The sequence below is a fragment of the Triplophysa dalaica genome, chromosome 9 (assembly GCF_015846415.1).
Source record: "Triplophysa dalaica isolate WHDGS20190420 chromosome 9, ASM1584641v1, whole genome shotgun sequence".
Taxonomy (NCBI): domain Eukaryota; kingdom Metazoa; phylum Chordata; class Actinopteri; order Cypriniformes; family Nemacheilidae; genus Triplophysa; species Triplophysa dalaica.
Window position 1 is genome coordinate 19,657,104 of NC_079550.1, and position 16,656 is coordinate 19,673,759.

A 16,656-nucleotide genomic window follows, 5' to 3' on the forward strand; every position below is an offset into this window, starting at 1 on the left:
TATTACTGTACAATTAGAATAAATTTGCTGTAATTGAAAATACTCATAAAATTGTAATACGGTATAATGTATTTACCATTTTTACAGTATCACAACTTCGTGTTCATTTTAGTAAAATTTTCATTAGGTTTTTTCTATTCATATCTGTTGAAAAAAAACAGGCTATATGTTTTAAAATTGTTTAGATTTTCTTGTTTTTTACGAATTTTCCTTAATTTTAATTATGAAAAATGTTGGGCCTACAATGCCCATGCCGTTCTCTGTATTTTTAATCCCCATTTATTATCTGTCTTATGTATTGCTTAATACCACCTGTAGACGGCGCCATGGCCTATTTCACATTTTCGGGTTTCTCAGCAGCAGAAGTTAGTGAATGGACTAAAACAATTAATATTTTTTTTGTGTGTAATTTGATGCAAATGTAGTATAACATATTATTTTATACATACACGTAAAAATATAAAATTTATAAAAATATTTGGAGGATTTACTACGTTGACCGTTGAAACGTACGTCATCACGTCTTGCGTAGAGCCAGTGTTTGCTATGCGGTCGAAGCATTGGAGAAGGTTGTCGCTTTTTATCAGGTGAGTAATAAACATCTCATGAATAAAAAATACGTATATATTGGGTAACTTTGAAAACCTAGAAGATTGTGTTTTGATGAAATATATGACTTGGCGATATATTAGAATCTGGTGAGTTGAAATATCCCGCCAGAAGTACCGTGAAGATTTCTGAGGTAATGTTAATGTGCGATCCATTAAGCGTGTAACGTTGAGTTAACGATTTAGAAATGTCAGTGAGTAATGTTAGTTTTGCAATTAATATTAGGATAAAATAAAAATGCCCTCATTTGAATCTCTTTACCGATGCTATGCGACAAAGCGAAACATACCCATAATTATAATTCATAATTTGATACACACTGATGTGTTCTAAAATGTCCTGGTAGAAGGTCCACTGTGTCAAGCAGGACCAGCCCCACACTACTAAAGGTACCAAAGCTGGTTCAATGACAATTTGTGTTACTGTGCTCAAAGGAAAACTTCTCAGCTGTTCTGGTCACTTAGTTGTATTGTTCAACAATCTTAACAATCATTGAATACTGATATGGTTGTCTTTTTTTTCAGAATTCTTACAAACAAATTGATGTCAACAATGAATATGGATGGCTCAGGAATGAAGAAGGCCTTTGGAAAACACGGCTATGTCGTGTTATAATAGGTACTACATTACTTTTCTTGTATGATTAGAGGATGTAGTGTCTATCAACATATGCTACATTTTAAGTAAATTAAACATGTAATGCTTAAATTACAATCTTATCTTAGTAAACTGACACATTTAAAACATTTAACAACTCTTAAATATTTGCAAGTAGTGCACATTTCTAAATTTAACAGATACTTATTTAAACCTGGGAACATCTTAGTGTTAATAAACATTTAAGAGCAGCAACTTGCATTAACTTCTATGTACAAGTGATGGTTGCTGAAAAATGTTAGGTATATTTTAATGTCTTAAAAGGTGTGCTAATTGTGGTTTCATCTTCATTTAGGTGCACTACAGCAGTCCAAACCTTCATTATCAGAGGCTGAAAATAAAAAAATACAGCTAAAAAATCTCCGGTCTGCTCCCGATAGATGTGGGGGTATGGGACGACAAAAGGGGGAAATCGGCGATTGATGTGTGTTCAGATTCTGAATAAGTAGGGCCTTAAGCCAATTGTTTATCAAAATTATTTTTGTTCATTTGGGATATGATCTGGGAAAACCCATCACATGGTGAAATAAAAAATACTGGTTTTAGTATCATATGAAAGCTATTAGCCCTTTCCAAAACTGTTTTTATTTAATTTACAAATTGTTTTTATTGGAGTGGGTGGTCTAGTGGGTTAACCACTGAACTGGTAAATCAAAAGGTTGCTGGTTCTATCCTAGTAGCCACCACCACTGTGTCCTTGAGCAAGACACTTTACTCCCCGTTGCTCCAGGGGGATTGTCCCTGTAATAAGTGCACTGTAAGTCGCTTTGGATAAAAGCGTCTGCTAAATAACTACACGTAAATGTAAATGTTTTTAACAAATGGAAAGGCTTGAGAGCTTTCATATGATATCAAAACCTGTAATATGTACAATTTTGTCATGTGATGGCTTTTTCCAGATCACTTAATATTTATATATCAATTTAAATGTTAATATTTAATTAAAAAGTAATTCAAGGAGGATTTTATATTTATTAGTGGTTTAAGAACATTTTAAATTTCTGGAATTGTAGCTGATTGTATTTAATAAAACATGTCTTACATTAAGTACTGTTGTTTCATTATTTATTGGTCTAGAATAGGACATCAATTTGTTAAAAAAATGTAAAAGAAATTGCTAATCAAATTAACGTCAAAACTTGATGTCAATTTGATGTCAAATTTTGACATCGATTTGATTTGCATTTTTGACCAATTCTTTGATGCCGATGTTTGACGTCAATTTGATGTCTATTTAACATCAATTGCCCACTGGGCACTTTCCCAGGGATATGAGGAGCTATTAGAGGTTGTTATCCGGGCAGTAGCCAAGCTTAGTGTTGATTGGCCCCAAGATCAACAACAACTTACACCTATAAGTAAATTAGATGAAAGATACTTAAAAAAAACGGGTACAACCTCAACGTCGGGGGTTGCCATTCTTTCCAGATTTACATACTGAGGTTTCCTAAATCATGGAAAAAGCCATTTTCCTTCCAGAATTTCCACCACTGCCTCTAGTTTTCTCCTCAGTTATAGGAGCTAGAGAGAAAGGCTATGGCATGATGCCCAAGGTGGAAGAGTCTATGGCCACCTACCTTTCACCTGAAGCAGCATCATCATTGAAACCTCCGACATTGCCACCAAGCCAAGCCGGATTACGTCAAATTTGGTGGGTAAGGCATATATGGCGGCAGGTCGGGCTGGCTCATGTCTGCACACTATGGGTCTTTTGCAGGCATACCAGGCCGACCTGCTGGGGGACATAAAAGAGAGCGGAGGTTATTGATATAGACCTGCTTAATGAACTGAAGACAGCAGCAGATCTTACTCTCCGAGCAACCAAGGAGACAGCCCAAGCTATTGGGCGCTCCATGGGGGACCCTGGTAGCTACAGAGAGCATTTATGGTTAAATTTGTCTGGTATTAAGGAGAAGGACAAGTCTGTGCTGCTTGATGCACCATTGTCTGACCAAGGTCTCTTTGGGAATGTGGTCGACACTGTGGTCGATCGTTTTCAGGAGGCAAAGCGTCAAGCAACAGCTTTCCAAAATGTTTTACCTCGCCGTTCTTACCCTCAGGGTCCTGCAGCTCAAAGGCAGCCCCAGCCATCTACTACTAGTGCTCTACATAGGCAGCAGGAAAAACAGAGTGTTGCTACTCGTACTCCCCCTCAGAGAGCTTGGGGTCGAGACCGCAATCCCAGAAGTTCTCAAGGCAAATCAAGCCAGATTTGAGGACAGTTGTTATCTCCAATCGGAAGGCTACTGCCAAGAGGTCCTGACGGTACCTCAGCGCTTCAAATAGCACCCATTCTGGGGGGGTGGACAAGTCCGGTTCCCCCAATAGGCCTTAGGAGGCCACTACGTTAACCCCGCCGCCCAGTGCGCTTCGGGGCACGTCAGTTTCCCTAGTACGGGTTCAACAGAATCTACCCATGGTAGACCCTGTAAACATGCTAATAGTTCCACTATCCCCTGCAGGTCAATTACTTCCAGGCATCGATCCGCATGCACCCGAAGCCGATGTCATCACGCTGACTCCCTTAGTGCACTTCCTCCACGAGTGGAGAAAGTTGCCGAATCTGACTCCATGGCTTCTCCGCACCATAGTCAGCTCCAAAGTTCAAAGGGGTGTTTTGCACCGAAGTGAGTTCCGACCGGGCTCGGGTGTTAGAACAGGAAGTACAATCTCTCTTGATGAAGGGGGCCATAGAATATGTTTCCCCTCACGAGAGTCAGACAGGTTTTTACAGTCGGTACTTTATAGTTCCGAAAAAGGATGGAGGGCTCAGGCCTATTCTGGATCTGAGATATCTCAACAAATCTCTGAGGAGGTACAAGTTCAAGATGCTTACGATTCCTGTTATTGTGGCTGGAATCAGAAAAGGCGACTGGTTCACCACAATAGACCTGAAGGATGCATATTTCCACATATCCATCCTTCCTCAACACCGGAAGTTTCTCATATTTGCTTCCGGAGGCAGAGCCTACCAATATGGAGTTCTTCCATTCGGCCTTGCTCTTTCCCCTCGCACTTTCACGAAATGCATGGATTCTGCCCTTGCTCCACTGAGACTTCAGGGGATTCGCATATTAAACTACATAGACGACTGGTTAGTGCTAGCTCAGTCTCAAGAAATGGTGGTTCGACATCGAGATGTCGTCCTCGACCATATGAAGCTTTTGGGACTGAGCTCAATGCCAAGAAGAGCAATCTAACTCCTCAGCAGAGCATTACTTTTCTTGGGGTAGTGTGGAACTCAGTCATGATGCAGGCACAGTTGTCTCCTGCACGTGTCGAGTCCATCCTGACAACAATATCCAGAATCAAGATGGGTCAGGCATACACTGTCAAGCATTTTCAGAAAATATTAGGTCTAATGGCAGCAGCATCCAACGTGATTCCTTTTGGCCTTCTGCATATGAGACCTTTACAATGGTGGCTAAAGAACAAAGGGTTTTCCCCGAGGGGCAACCCGTTTCGTATAATCAGGGTTACGCGCAGATGCCTTCGTTCCCTGGCTATATGGAAAAAGAAACAGTTTCTAAAAAGGTCGAAAATTGGGAGCTCAATGTCACAGGATGACAGTGACGACGGACGCATCCCTCACAGGCTGGGGGGCAATAGTAGAAGGTTGCTCAGCCAGTGGGCTATGGACAGAGCAGCATCTCCATTGGCACATAAATTGCCTGGAGATGTTAGCTGTCATAAGAGGTTTGAAGTACTTCCTCCCAGTCCTCAGGGACCATCATGTTCTAATCAGAACAGACAATACAGCCGTGGTCTCTTATATCAATCATCAAGGGGGCCTGAGGTCGCGCCCTCTCTGCAAGCTGGCGCAGCAGGTTCTCCTATGGTCCCAGGAGAAGTTTCTATCTATCAGGGCGACTTACATTCCTGGAGTTCAAAATGTGGGAGCAGACATGTTGTCGAGACAAGGACTGAGGCCAGGAGAATGGAGACTTCACCCCGAAGTGGTGAAACAGATTTGGGAAAGATTTGGTCAGGCCGAAATCGACCTCTTTGCATCTCAGGAGACATCTCATTGCCCCCTGTGGTTTTCAATATTTCTTCCAGCCCCATTGGGACTGGACGCCCTGGTACAGACATGGCCGAGGCGGCGTCTGTATGCTTTTCCCCCAATCGCTTTGCTCCCGCAGGTCCTAGAGAGAGTTCGACAGGAAGGGATCAGACTCTTGTTAATAGCACCTTATTGGCCTGCACGAGTCTGGTTCTCGGACCTTCTAATGCTCTTAGAAGGCCAGCCATGGGAGATTCCCCTCAGGCAGGACCTTCTGAACCAAGCCAGGGGCACGATATGCCATCCCAGCCCAGAACTATGGAAGTTGTGGGCCTGGCCGCTGAAGGGAGTGGCTTGTTGAATCAAGGTCTGTCAACTGAGGTTGTTGAAACCATTCTTAATTCTAGAGCTCCATCCACCAGAAAACTTTATGCTCTAAAGTGGAGGTTATTCACCTTGTGGTGTAATAACAGACATTTAGATCCAGTTAACTGCCCAGTGGCTTCAGTACTGGAGTTTCTGCAAGAGCGGTTTTCGGCAGGTCTTGCACCTTCTACGGTGAAAGTTTATGTGGCAGCTATTGCAGCCTTTCACTCCCCTCTGCCTGGAAGCACCTTGGGGAGACACCCCTTGGTTGCCCGGTTTTTGCGTGGTACCTTGAGGATGAGACCGCCTCCTCAGGCTAGAGTTCCAGCATGGGACCTCGCTGTGGTTTTGGAAGGGGCTTCCCAAGCTCCTTATGAACCTAATGAGTGTAGCTCAGACAAGTATTTGTCCCTCAAATTAGCCTTTTTACTCGGTATTACCTCTCTGAGGAGGGTAGGCGACCTTCAGGCTCTATCAGTCTCTCCACCATGTCTGGAGTTCTCTCCAGGTAATATAAAAGCAATTCTGCACCCTAGACCAGGGTATGTACCTAAGGTGCCAAGCAATGTGGCCAGAACATTAGTTTTACAAGCCTTTCATGCTCCACCTCATGAGTCAGCAGAGGATCAGAGACTACACTTGTTATGCCCAGTCAGGGCACTGGGAGAGTATGTTAGAAGATCTTCCATATGGAGGAAATCGGACCAACTGTTGGTTTGTTTTGGACCTCATAGTAGAGGTCAGCCGGCCTCTAAGCACACCATTAGTAGATGGATTGTGGAGGCCATTTCCTTGGCTTATGAGGTGCGTGGACTACCTTCACCTCTGAGAATCAAGGCACATTCAACAAGGAGTATGGCCTCTTCGCAGGCCCTTCTGTCAGGTGCGTCTATGCAGGATGTTTGTGATGCAGCGGGCTGGTCTTCCACGCACACATTCATAAGATATTACAATCTTGATCTTTCTTCCTTACCTGGTTCTCAGGTACTTATGTCTTAGTATGTGCATAACACCTTCACACTTAGACAGCCACAACTCGTATGGCGTAGCGGGTATTTTGTTCCCCAAAGAGTCATTCCATGACGCAGTCTTGAGTTCCCTCGAAAGGGAACGTCTCAGGTTACGACTGTAACCATTGTTCCCTGAGATAGGGAACGAGACACTGCGTCTCTTTGCCATACTCCTTATGACTGGAGCATTTGCTTCATTTTTTGCAGAAGCTGGTTTGCACTGCTTCCGCTTCCTTTTTATGCCTTCCGATAGTCACGGTGGTCATGACGTCATCAGTGACGTCATCATCATGCGACTATAAAGCGAAAGTTAGTTTCACACGCGATTCAGACAAGTCACGCTAATGGCGTTCCCCAAAGAGTCATTCCATGACGCAGTGTCTCGTTCCCTATCTCAGGAACAATGGTTACAGTCGTAACCTGAGACGTTTCTTGTTTATCATTTTTTTACTTATTATATTATGCTAGTTAGTCACAATAATTACTTAACATTCAGCTTTTAGCATAAGGTTTAATTACATGAAATGTAGTATTTAGGTGTAATATAAGGTTTTAAAAACAAAGTTATTAGAATTGGGTGGAAACACTGTGTTAGTTGCACTTTTTCGGTACTCATTACGCTTCACTCCTAACTCCGATTTTGGTAGATGGCGCAAAAACCAAGTAGGGTCCAGAGGTGCGGCCCACGATATTGCAGTCAGATATTAATAAGTCAGGGTGAGCATTCACTTTTGATATAATGCATCTTTTGTTCTGATACTTAAGTTTTTGCAATATCATGTGTCTAATTCATGCATGGGCAACTTATTAAAAACACAGAAAACACGGATCCGCTCCATAAGACCCCTCCTCCAAATGACAGTCTGGGAACCACATATACTGTGAGAGCTGGAGTCGAAAAGCGGAGCAGCCAATGGACGGAACGTCCACTATAAATGATAAATATTCCCAACGAGTTATTATAGAAACAATTAATGAAAGTATTGTATATAATATCAGCAAGTCACTGGTATACAGGATTAAAGTCCACAAAAACTCATACCAGCGTTCAGTCACAGTCCAGGTGAATCCATATATGTTTCATTGAACTTGCTCAGCGCGTCATAACGTGTCTATGGGTTCATCAGCGTGTGAGCTGTCCGAGAGCCTGGTATGCTCGCAACCACACGACTAAGTTGCCAGCGCTCATAACATCGTCCAATTATCTGTCTAAACTCGAACAAGCCCAACTGTTTAGCTACTGTATCTTCATTTACATATACATTTACATTTACATTTACATTTATGCATTTGGCAGACTTTTATCCAAAGCGACTTACATTGCATAGTACTATACATTTGCTGCTAACTATGTGCAATCCCCTGGGATCAAACCCACGCCCTTTGCATTGCAAGTCCCACGCTCTAACCACTGAGCCACAGAAAAGCTTTGTTGCCAGACAGACCCAATTGGCCTCGACCAACACACAGCGTCCACATTGAGATCTGCCCCTGAGCGCATCAGGTCTCTTAAATATCCTCTTCCTCCGTTGAATTCAATCTCCCTCTTTTGATTCACAGACGGAGACGCGCCAATAGAAAGGCTCATGGGGACTGGCCTAAAGCCAATAACCACACCCCCTAGCACAAAAACAGGTCCACAAGGTTCATTACTCATGTGTTATGTATTATATGAGTGAGAAACCACAAGTTTATTTGTTATCTCCTGTTCTCATCCAAACCTATTGTTTTATCCAGGGTGCGGAAAAGGTAAGGGTGAAATAATGCTTTTTATTTAATTTTATTATATTACATTTTATGTAAATTATAATAAATTGTATTATTAATCTGATCAACTTGGTCATCTTCACTTCTAAGTTTATATTATTCAAGGGGCTGCTCCCAGTGAAAAGGGGAAGACTTATGAAAAACAGATGAACTGGTTTAAGTCAGGACATTATGTGCTGCGGTTCTGCACACATTTGGTGTATTTGTAGTTTCTAAGTCCCGTTTCCACATATGAGCAAACATTGTAATCCAGGAATGAAAGTAAAGCTGTTACTTCATCTGATTTTCCAAGGTACAGTATCCCTTTTGATTTATACATGTTTTCTTTCTTTGAAAATGTTTACATGTATGTATTCATGCAATATGTTGGCTACTAATAGATCAAATGACAAATAAATTGAGTTTGAAAAGATACATTTTGACAGGTTGGACTACTAAGTAAACATTAATGTTAAAATAGATTCTGCTTATTATCTCCATTACAGTTTAAGGAAGTGTGTGCATCCATGTGTGTGTGTGTGTGTGTGTGTGTGTGTGTGTGCATGTTTGTAGCCGTGAGGCGTATATATGTTTACTGCAGTCACTTGAACTTGAACAAATCTATTGAGAAGGGGCGAACTCCTAAGAACTGACTGTACTATGCAAACAGGAAGGGAGAAAATTGTGTTACATTAAACATTGGGTTTATTTAATTGGCATGACCTATAAAACCAAAAAATTAAAATGTCAGGTCTAACAACAAAATTATTTTCATAACTTTTTCTCACAGGATTTCTCCTATATGAGACTTTGGCATGGAAGTGAGGATGCCAAAGGAAATTCATGGTCTCAAAGGTTCATGTCTGGTTATACCATGTTCTTTCTCCTATCGTATCCACCCATCAACCCAAACAGAGTTGTGTGGTATCAGTGGGTCTCTAAAGGCTACCCTATAGTTTATGATCACGAATATCCATCTTATGTAATTGACAAGTTCAAAGGAAAAACTGCTTTATATGGCAACCATTCAAATAGAGACTGCAGTCTTGTCATTACAAACCGAGATCAGTCCCACCATGGAGAGAAATTATATCCATGGATTGACCCAGACAGTGTTGGATGGCGCACATACAAGTTTTATGATGTCACATCCACGATTCTTGTGGACGGTATAGTTCAAATGTCTTTATTGTGTTCACAAGTTTTTATATGTTTTATTATTCTTGATTTCATAAAACAAGGTTTTATAAGTGTAACTTTTCTGCTTATTGTAGCAAGCCCACAGAAGCCCACCATCAATGTTCGTGGAGGCGCAATGACCGGTGACACCATAACAGTGTCATGTGAAACCTACCACACCTGTCCGTACAGCAAACCAAACATCACTCTGAAGGTTATAGAAGGATCTGATAAAATACAGGACATTTTTGGAATAGGTCAATGGAAAATCACTCTGACACGCACGGGTGTCATGAAAGCTGAGCACTCAGATATCAAATGTATAGTGACACATTATGGAGGCAAAACAGCAAGAGCTACAAAATCAAAAAGTGCAAAATGTAAGTATAAACGTTATGAATTGCATCTATGTTTGCTTTTGTTTTTTTTCTGGGTTTTACAGATTCAGAATGTTGACAACACAGAACTTTAAATATTTTTTCAAACTTAAGATGAGTAAAATTTTAATTTATAACACGGTCAGTTCTGGTCCTTGATTCTGATTGGTTGAGCGGAGATCTAAGCCGTTATAAAATACCCCGATATATATAACGGCTGACCGCATTACCTACATCACTGCGCCACTCTTGCTACGTACAGCCAAATAATTGTCAAAATGTCCGATTTTGTTGTGAATTTTGATTTATTTGGTGGGCTAAGCTTGGATAAGTGGTGGGAAGATATTGACATGACAGACAAATAAGACCAACAACAAAGACGACTTTATTAATATTAATTAATAAAAGCGATATTGAAGACATCGAAAAGTCTAGAAATGAGGTGAATACTCATAAATAGACTATGTGGTCTGTTCGTGCTTTGCTGCGTCTGTGTTGCTTGGCAACCGCAGTTTTGTAGCCACACCTGTTTCTGAGGAACTACTTTGTTTGGTGGAAGAATATATTTCTATTAAAATAATTACATAATATTTGCTGTGTTTTACTTCATGAAACTTTACTAAGCATATGGATTAACCGTGTTATAATCCACGGTTATTATAATCCTCTGCTTCGCCTCGTGCCTAACAAGGCCCCTTAGCTGTAATAAAATGCACTGTAACCCACGGCTTCTTGGGGCTTATTGGTTTATCATATTCAGCTCTTTCATGCAGGTATAATGAAAATCTTAGTATGGAGGTTTTTCCTATGTATATGTTTTGCTCTTACGGAATGAGAAACAAGAATCTCTGTTTTTACTGATATTTATCCATTTTTATTTCAGGTATCTATACAAAAATTGCCATTGAGCCTGACCGTGCAGATGTCATAGAGGGCGTTTCAAAGAAGTTCACATGTACCATCGACCATTCCTGCCTGAAGAATCCTCCAACCATATCATGGAACTATAAGAACATGGAGGTCTCAAACAATAACAAAAAACTTTCAGAGTTCAAATCAGCCACCTCTTCCACCATAACCTTTGTTAGTACCAAAGAACACCATGACAAGATGTTGAAATGCAGTGCAAACATTTCGGGGAAAAACATTGAATCATCTATTACTTTACATGTACAACGTGAGTGATTCAAAAACACATGCCTGACTTGTGAGTCGTCTGTGTGTGTCATCATGTATGTAGTTTTCTCTTTTACAGATTCTTCTACAGATCCTCCAAAACCAGCGATTCCTGTCCAGAATCCAAGTATAAGTGTTGTATTTGTCTTGTAGCTATTCACATAAATTATAATGACCAATGTTTGACATGCTACATCCTTTTAGCCCTTTCCCAGGGTGAGGCTGAAGTGATGACCTTTGACTGGAAGACCACTGGGCTTTACATCATAGTCCCCTCATCAGTTATCTTGCTTCTCATGTGCACACTTGCTGGAGTCTGTACATACAAGAGATGTCACAGGTATGTGTGTTACATCGTGTTTATTCTTCTCCAGAGATAGGGATATGTGAAAAAAAAGGGAAACTAAGTTTTTGCTATCAGTATTTTTAACTTGTCAATATTATTTCTGTAGGCGGCCACCTGATGATATGCAAGAACAGAGGTATGCATGACCTATTTTTATCATGTATTTTCTACTTTCAAACTAGACCACTTCAGACAGATACAAGTGTTTATGTGTTATTTTGATACTTGTGAATGTGAATTTCTAAATCTTTTTAGTTTTCTAGATCTGGTGTTTTTATTGTATTTAAGAATGATATTCAAGATGTGTGTCTTAATACAGCTTCATGTCCACAACATCACACATTTTTTGTGCAAGCAACATTTGTCACTTTAGAAGCTCTATGTGACAGCATCAAAAGTCAGCAGAAATGGAAATGCTGATTTTAATAGCAACCACCCATGTATATTTCTTACCTAATGATGTCTAAATTACTGCTTACAATTGAGTATATTACTCACAGTACCATACTCTATGTGTCTATTTGGTGTTGTTTTGGATGATATCCAGCACTATCAAATCTCTTTTTAATGATATCAACTTACTATTGTATCAACATTACGGTTTTAATTTGATCAGTATTTTGTCATTTTCCCCTATTTTCACCCCCTCCTTGCATTTGACATAAAATAAGTAAAATTATGAACTTTTATAGCACCTTGATAAGCTCCAGGAATAAACATATGAAGTTTGCTAATGACTTAAATATATCTTATTTGTGATGCAGACAGCATCACTTCTGCTTTGTTTTTAGCATGTGTGAATTATAACGTATGATGCTGTGTGTGCATCAAGATGGCTACATTTAGACTTGTAGAACATGGCTTGAATCTGCGTTTCAGCCTTTAAACTTCATGCTCTAAATCAACAGTAATGGACCAGATCTTTATGTCTGGGTAGAAACTGCAAATACGGTTACTGTTAAAAATTACGTAAACTGCACCACATTTGCACTATGTGATTATTTCTGTTTTAATTGTTAATATTTTGAAACTATACGGTTCATGGTATTCCTCGGTCGTCTGATATAATCTATAGTCAATGCATCAGGATACAAATAAAGTATTAATCAAAGTCTGTTCATTAAAACTCACAACATTGTACTTTTCTGGTTGTGGTATCTAAGCGTTTATCTGATAAAACCATCTGTTCACAGGTCAAAAGATGTGTATTCAGAATCAGCCAAAAATACTTTTTCTAAACCTCATATGCCATCACCAAAGAGGTATTGAGCATTCAAAATGTCATTTGTTTTTGTAATGTTTAGTATAAAGATAAAAGTACATGTCAAAGTGGAAGTAAGAGTTAAATGAATGTACAAAACAATGCTAGTTTCCTTTAGTAAATTTTTGTGCCATCTGTCAGACATTGAATAAGATAATTGAACTCACTAAATACTGATTTAACTGTACTGTAAAATTAATCTTTCAAATTATTTATTAACTTCCTTTTTATTTCTCTCCTGTGCATTTCACATCTCAGTCAACGAAAATCCTGCTCTGTAAGTATATATCTGATCACCATTACTTCACACTGTGGGTTCAAACTCAAACTTCAAATGGTGTCTGATATGCGTTGACCTCTGTGTCTCTGTTTTCTCTTAAAACATTCCTTACAGATTGAAGATTATGAAGATTATTACACCAATATTGAAGACCTCAACACGTATGGCAACATCTGATGAAAACGCATGATATTTCTTAAATGTGCTTAATACAGGACAAGTTAAAAAACAAAAATCTATTTTAGTATATAACACAAAAACTGTTTTGAAGGGTGTGACTCTTTTCTATATCTACTGTATATTTAATTTCATCAGCATTTTTAAGTTTCATTTTATTTGTGGCACATTAAAAATATTAAATACAACTATTTTTTTATTAACAGTATAACATTATCAAAGTTGCCACAGTGAGGGCTTGTTTTACATGTGCTTTTGTAGATATATGCCGTTACATTTACATTTAGTCATTAAGCAGATGCTTTTATCCAAAGCAACTTACAGGTGTTGAGCATGGGCTGTGGTTTCTCTGGCTGACACACAAACATTTTTAGGAAATGATTTTGTGATAGAAAAAAATGATTTTAAATAAATGTCTTTGTTGGCAGCTTAACTGTTTGTGTTGTCTCCCTTTATCTTATGATTGTGAGCAGGTTGTACTACAATGGTGATAAAAAATACGTATACATGCATGTTGTAGGAAAGTGACCTGAAATGGTTTTGTGAAGCATTTTCCTGCAGTGTAAGACACACTCTTATGACCTTGTGAAAAGACTGTACCTTGCTTCATAAACATTGTTACACAGTTACTTGTTCCATAAGAAAAACTAGTGTATCTGCAAATAACTACAAGGGAGTCAGAGAAGGGATCAGAGTAGCTTTATGATAAAACAAAGGAGGGCAACAGATTTTTATAACCTGTTAAACCGCATCAACAGATCTGGTGACCTGCTGTATGACTGTCACTGTACACATCTCATCTAAATGCTTTCAGGACATAAAAAAGAGATAAGAAATCACCAGAAATAATTTAGAAAGCAATAAAATTAGTATGTTTTAAACAAAGGAGGGCAACGGATTCTGCTAGCCTTTTGTGCTGCATTCCTGTGTGTGTGTGTGTGTGTGTGTGTGTGTACCCATTGTTATGGGGTCAATATTACATGTGTAGTTTTTAAGAAAAATAAACATTATGACTTTCTTTTTTATATTGTTTTTATTATATAATACTTGAGAGGCATGCAATTGCAGAACAACTTTGGTTCCTCCAGAGGGGACAAACTGTGTAGGAGGAGGATATTTATATATAACATCCGTTTAACTCATAACATGAAAGTAAGGTTAATAATATAACTTGGAGAATAACATTTTCAGTTTAACTCAAATTAGGATGATGCAAAAATGAGTACACCCCACTGAAAGTCTCTGGAGCAAAGCTAAATTTTAGACTACAAAAGTCTAATTTAACAAGAATTCAACCACATGTCAGTCTAAATATTCATCACACAGGTGACAGTTGACTATAAAAGGGTGTTAATTAAACAAAACCCCTTCCCATTTCATGCTGTCAGCAATGTAACCACATGGAAGAGAAATGTCACAAGACCTGAGAAAGAAAATAATTTCTTTACACAAGAAAAGTGAAGGCCACAAGAAGACCAGCAAAGCTTTACTTATCAGTCAGAATACTGTAGCAAAAGTGGTACAAACGTTTAAAATGCAACCATCTCACAGAGACGTCCAGGTTGTCCACGGGAAGTTAAAACCTCGACAGGAGCGTCTTCTGATGAGAAGGGTTGAAGAAAATTGACATGCAATTTCACTGCAGTTATCTAGAAAAGTAGAAAGCCAAACTGGGGCGACTATTGCCTGTGACAATACGGCATACACTGCAGAGGAATGGCATGCATGGGTACCGTCCATGAAAGAAGCCTCTCCTAAAGCCCATGCACAAAAAAGCCCGCCTAGTGTTTGCCAGGGCCCATGCTGACAAAGATGAAGACTACTGGGACTCCATGCTCTGGAGTTATGAGACCAAGAGGATGGTTTTTGGAACTGATGGCTTCAAAACTGTAAGGCGTCACAAAGGTGAGGAATACAAAGGAAAATGCATGGTGCCTACAGGTGGTGGCAGTGTCCTTATGTGGGGCATCATAAGTGCTGCTGGTGTCGGGGAGCTGCATTTCATTGATGGCAGTACAAATAAACTGCTCTATACTGAAAGAGAAGATGCTACCTTCACTTCCTTGCCCGTCGTGCACTTTTCCAACATGACAATGATCCTAAACACAAATCTAAGGCCACTGTTGGAATTCTGAAGAAGAACAGGTGGAAAGTGATTCAGTGGCCAAGTATGTCTCCTGATCTGAACCCAATTGAACACCTATGGGGAATTCTGAAGAGACAAGCTGAGCATCACTCTCAATCCAGCATTCAATCTCTAAAAGAGGTCATTCTTGAAGAATGGAAAAAGATAGATCTGGCAAAATGTAGCCAATTTGTTCATTCCATGCCTAGAAGACTTTGTGCGGTCATTAAAAATCATGGAGGTCATACAAAGGACTAGATTTAGTAGTTTTGTTGTGGGGTGTACTCATTTTTGCATCGCCCTAATTTGAGTAAAACTGAAAAATGTGTATTCGAAGTTATTATTAACCTTACTTTCATGTTATAAGTTAAACAGATGTTGTATTAAACTCAGTCTTGTCAACATTTTGGAAATGTTTTTTTGCGTTCATTGAGATGTTTAAAATTGTACTTTTCAAAGAGAGTGTTCTCATTTATGCAGAGCAATGTATATAAATACGCATACATGCACACACGCTCTTTTACTTCATATTTATACTGTTGAATTTTTTTTTGTTACCATATATATATAAAGCCATCACCACATTGTGATATTTATCATCTAATGTATAAATAAACACTTACCCTGATCAAATAAACCATCCATCCATCCATCCATCCATCCATCCATCCATCTTCTTCCGCTTATCCGGGGCCGGGTCGCGGGGGCAGCAGTCTAAGCAGGGATGCCCAGACTTCCCTCTCCCTAGACACTTCCTCCAGCTCTTCCGGGGGGACACCGAGGCGTTCCCAGGCCAGCCGGGAGACATAGTCCCTCCAGCGTGTCCTAGGTCTTCCCCGGGGTCTTCTCCCGGTGGGACATGCCCGGAACACCTTCCCGGGAAGGCGTCCAGGGGGCATCCGGAAAACATGCCCGAGCCACCTCACCTGGCCCCTCTCGATGTGGAGGAGCAGCGGATCTACTCTGAGCTCCTCCCGAGTGACCGAGCTTCTCACCCTATCTCTAAGGGATCGCCCGGCCACCCTGCGGAGAAAGCTCATTTCGGCGTCAAATAAACAATCATGATAATTCCTTGAGTACATGAACCTGCTTTGTATATGTCAATCGGTGAACTCAGCCTTTGTGGCACATTGTCAAGTCAAGACTTTTCCACAAGCCCTCTCATGATCACCTGCACGACACTAAAGCCTTTCACGAGAACAAAGCGCTTTCTCGTGTGAATTTGGGCTCTTTGCTTTATTTTAAGAGTGAAAGTTAGAGACCTTTCCTGCCTGAATCAACCCGAGTTCTAGACTGATGCTCAAACAACAGTTCTGTTCAGCTTCTTCAGCATACAGTCCGTAA

General features: G+C 39.9%; 1 protein-coding gene and 2 long non-coding RNA genes across 3 annotated transcripts; all 3 read left to right on the forward strand.

Moving 5' to 3' along the window:
- The first annotated feature begins 535 nt into the window (after positions 1 to 535).
- Positions 536 to 1,670, forward strand: LOC130429128 (uncharacterized). Its single transcript, XR_008907541.1, has 3 exons — positions 536 to 587; positions 1,134 to 1,227; positions 1,562 to 1,670. It is a non-coding gene; the product is annotated as an uncharacterized LOC130429128 (long non-coding RNA).
- A 7,833-nt stretch (positions 1,671 to 9,503) lies between these two features.
- LOC130428204 (uncharacterized) lies at positions 9,504 to 11,615 on the forward strand. The gene is made up of 6 exons (XM_056756058.1): positions 9,504 to 9,560; positions 9,666 to 9,950; positions 10,831 to 11,124; positions 11,203 to 11,250; positions 11,328 to 11,463; positions 11,576 to 11,615. The coding sequence occupies exons 2-6, from the start codon at positions 9,707 to 9,709 to the stop codon at positions 11,613 to 11,615; spliced, it is 762 nt and encodes a 253-aa protein (XP_056612036.1). The 5' UTR covers positions 9,504 to 9,560; positions 9,666 to 9,706.
- A 1,042-nt stretch (positions 11,616 to 12,657) lies between these two features.
- Positions 12,658 to 13,539, forward strand: LOC130429077 (uncharacterized). Its single transcript, XR_008907533.1, has 3 exons — positions 12,658 to 12,731; positions 12,989 to 13,007; positions 13,125 to 13,539. It is a non-coding gene; the product is annotated as an uncharacterized LOC130429077 (long non-coding RNA).
- The last annotated feature ends 3,117 nt before the right edge of the window (positions 13,540 to 16,656 follow it).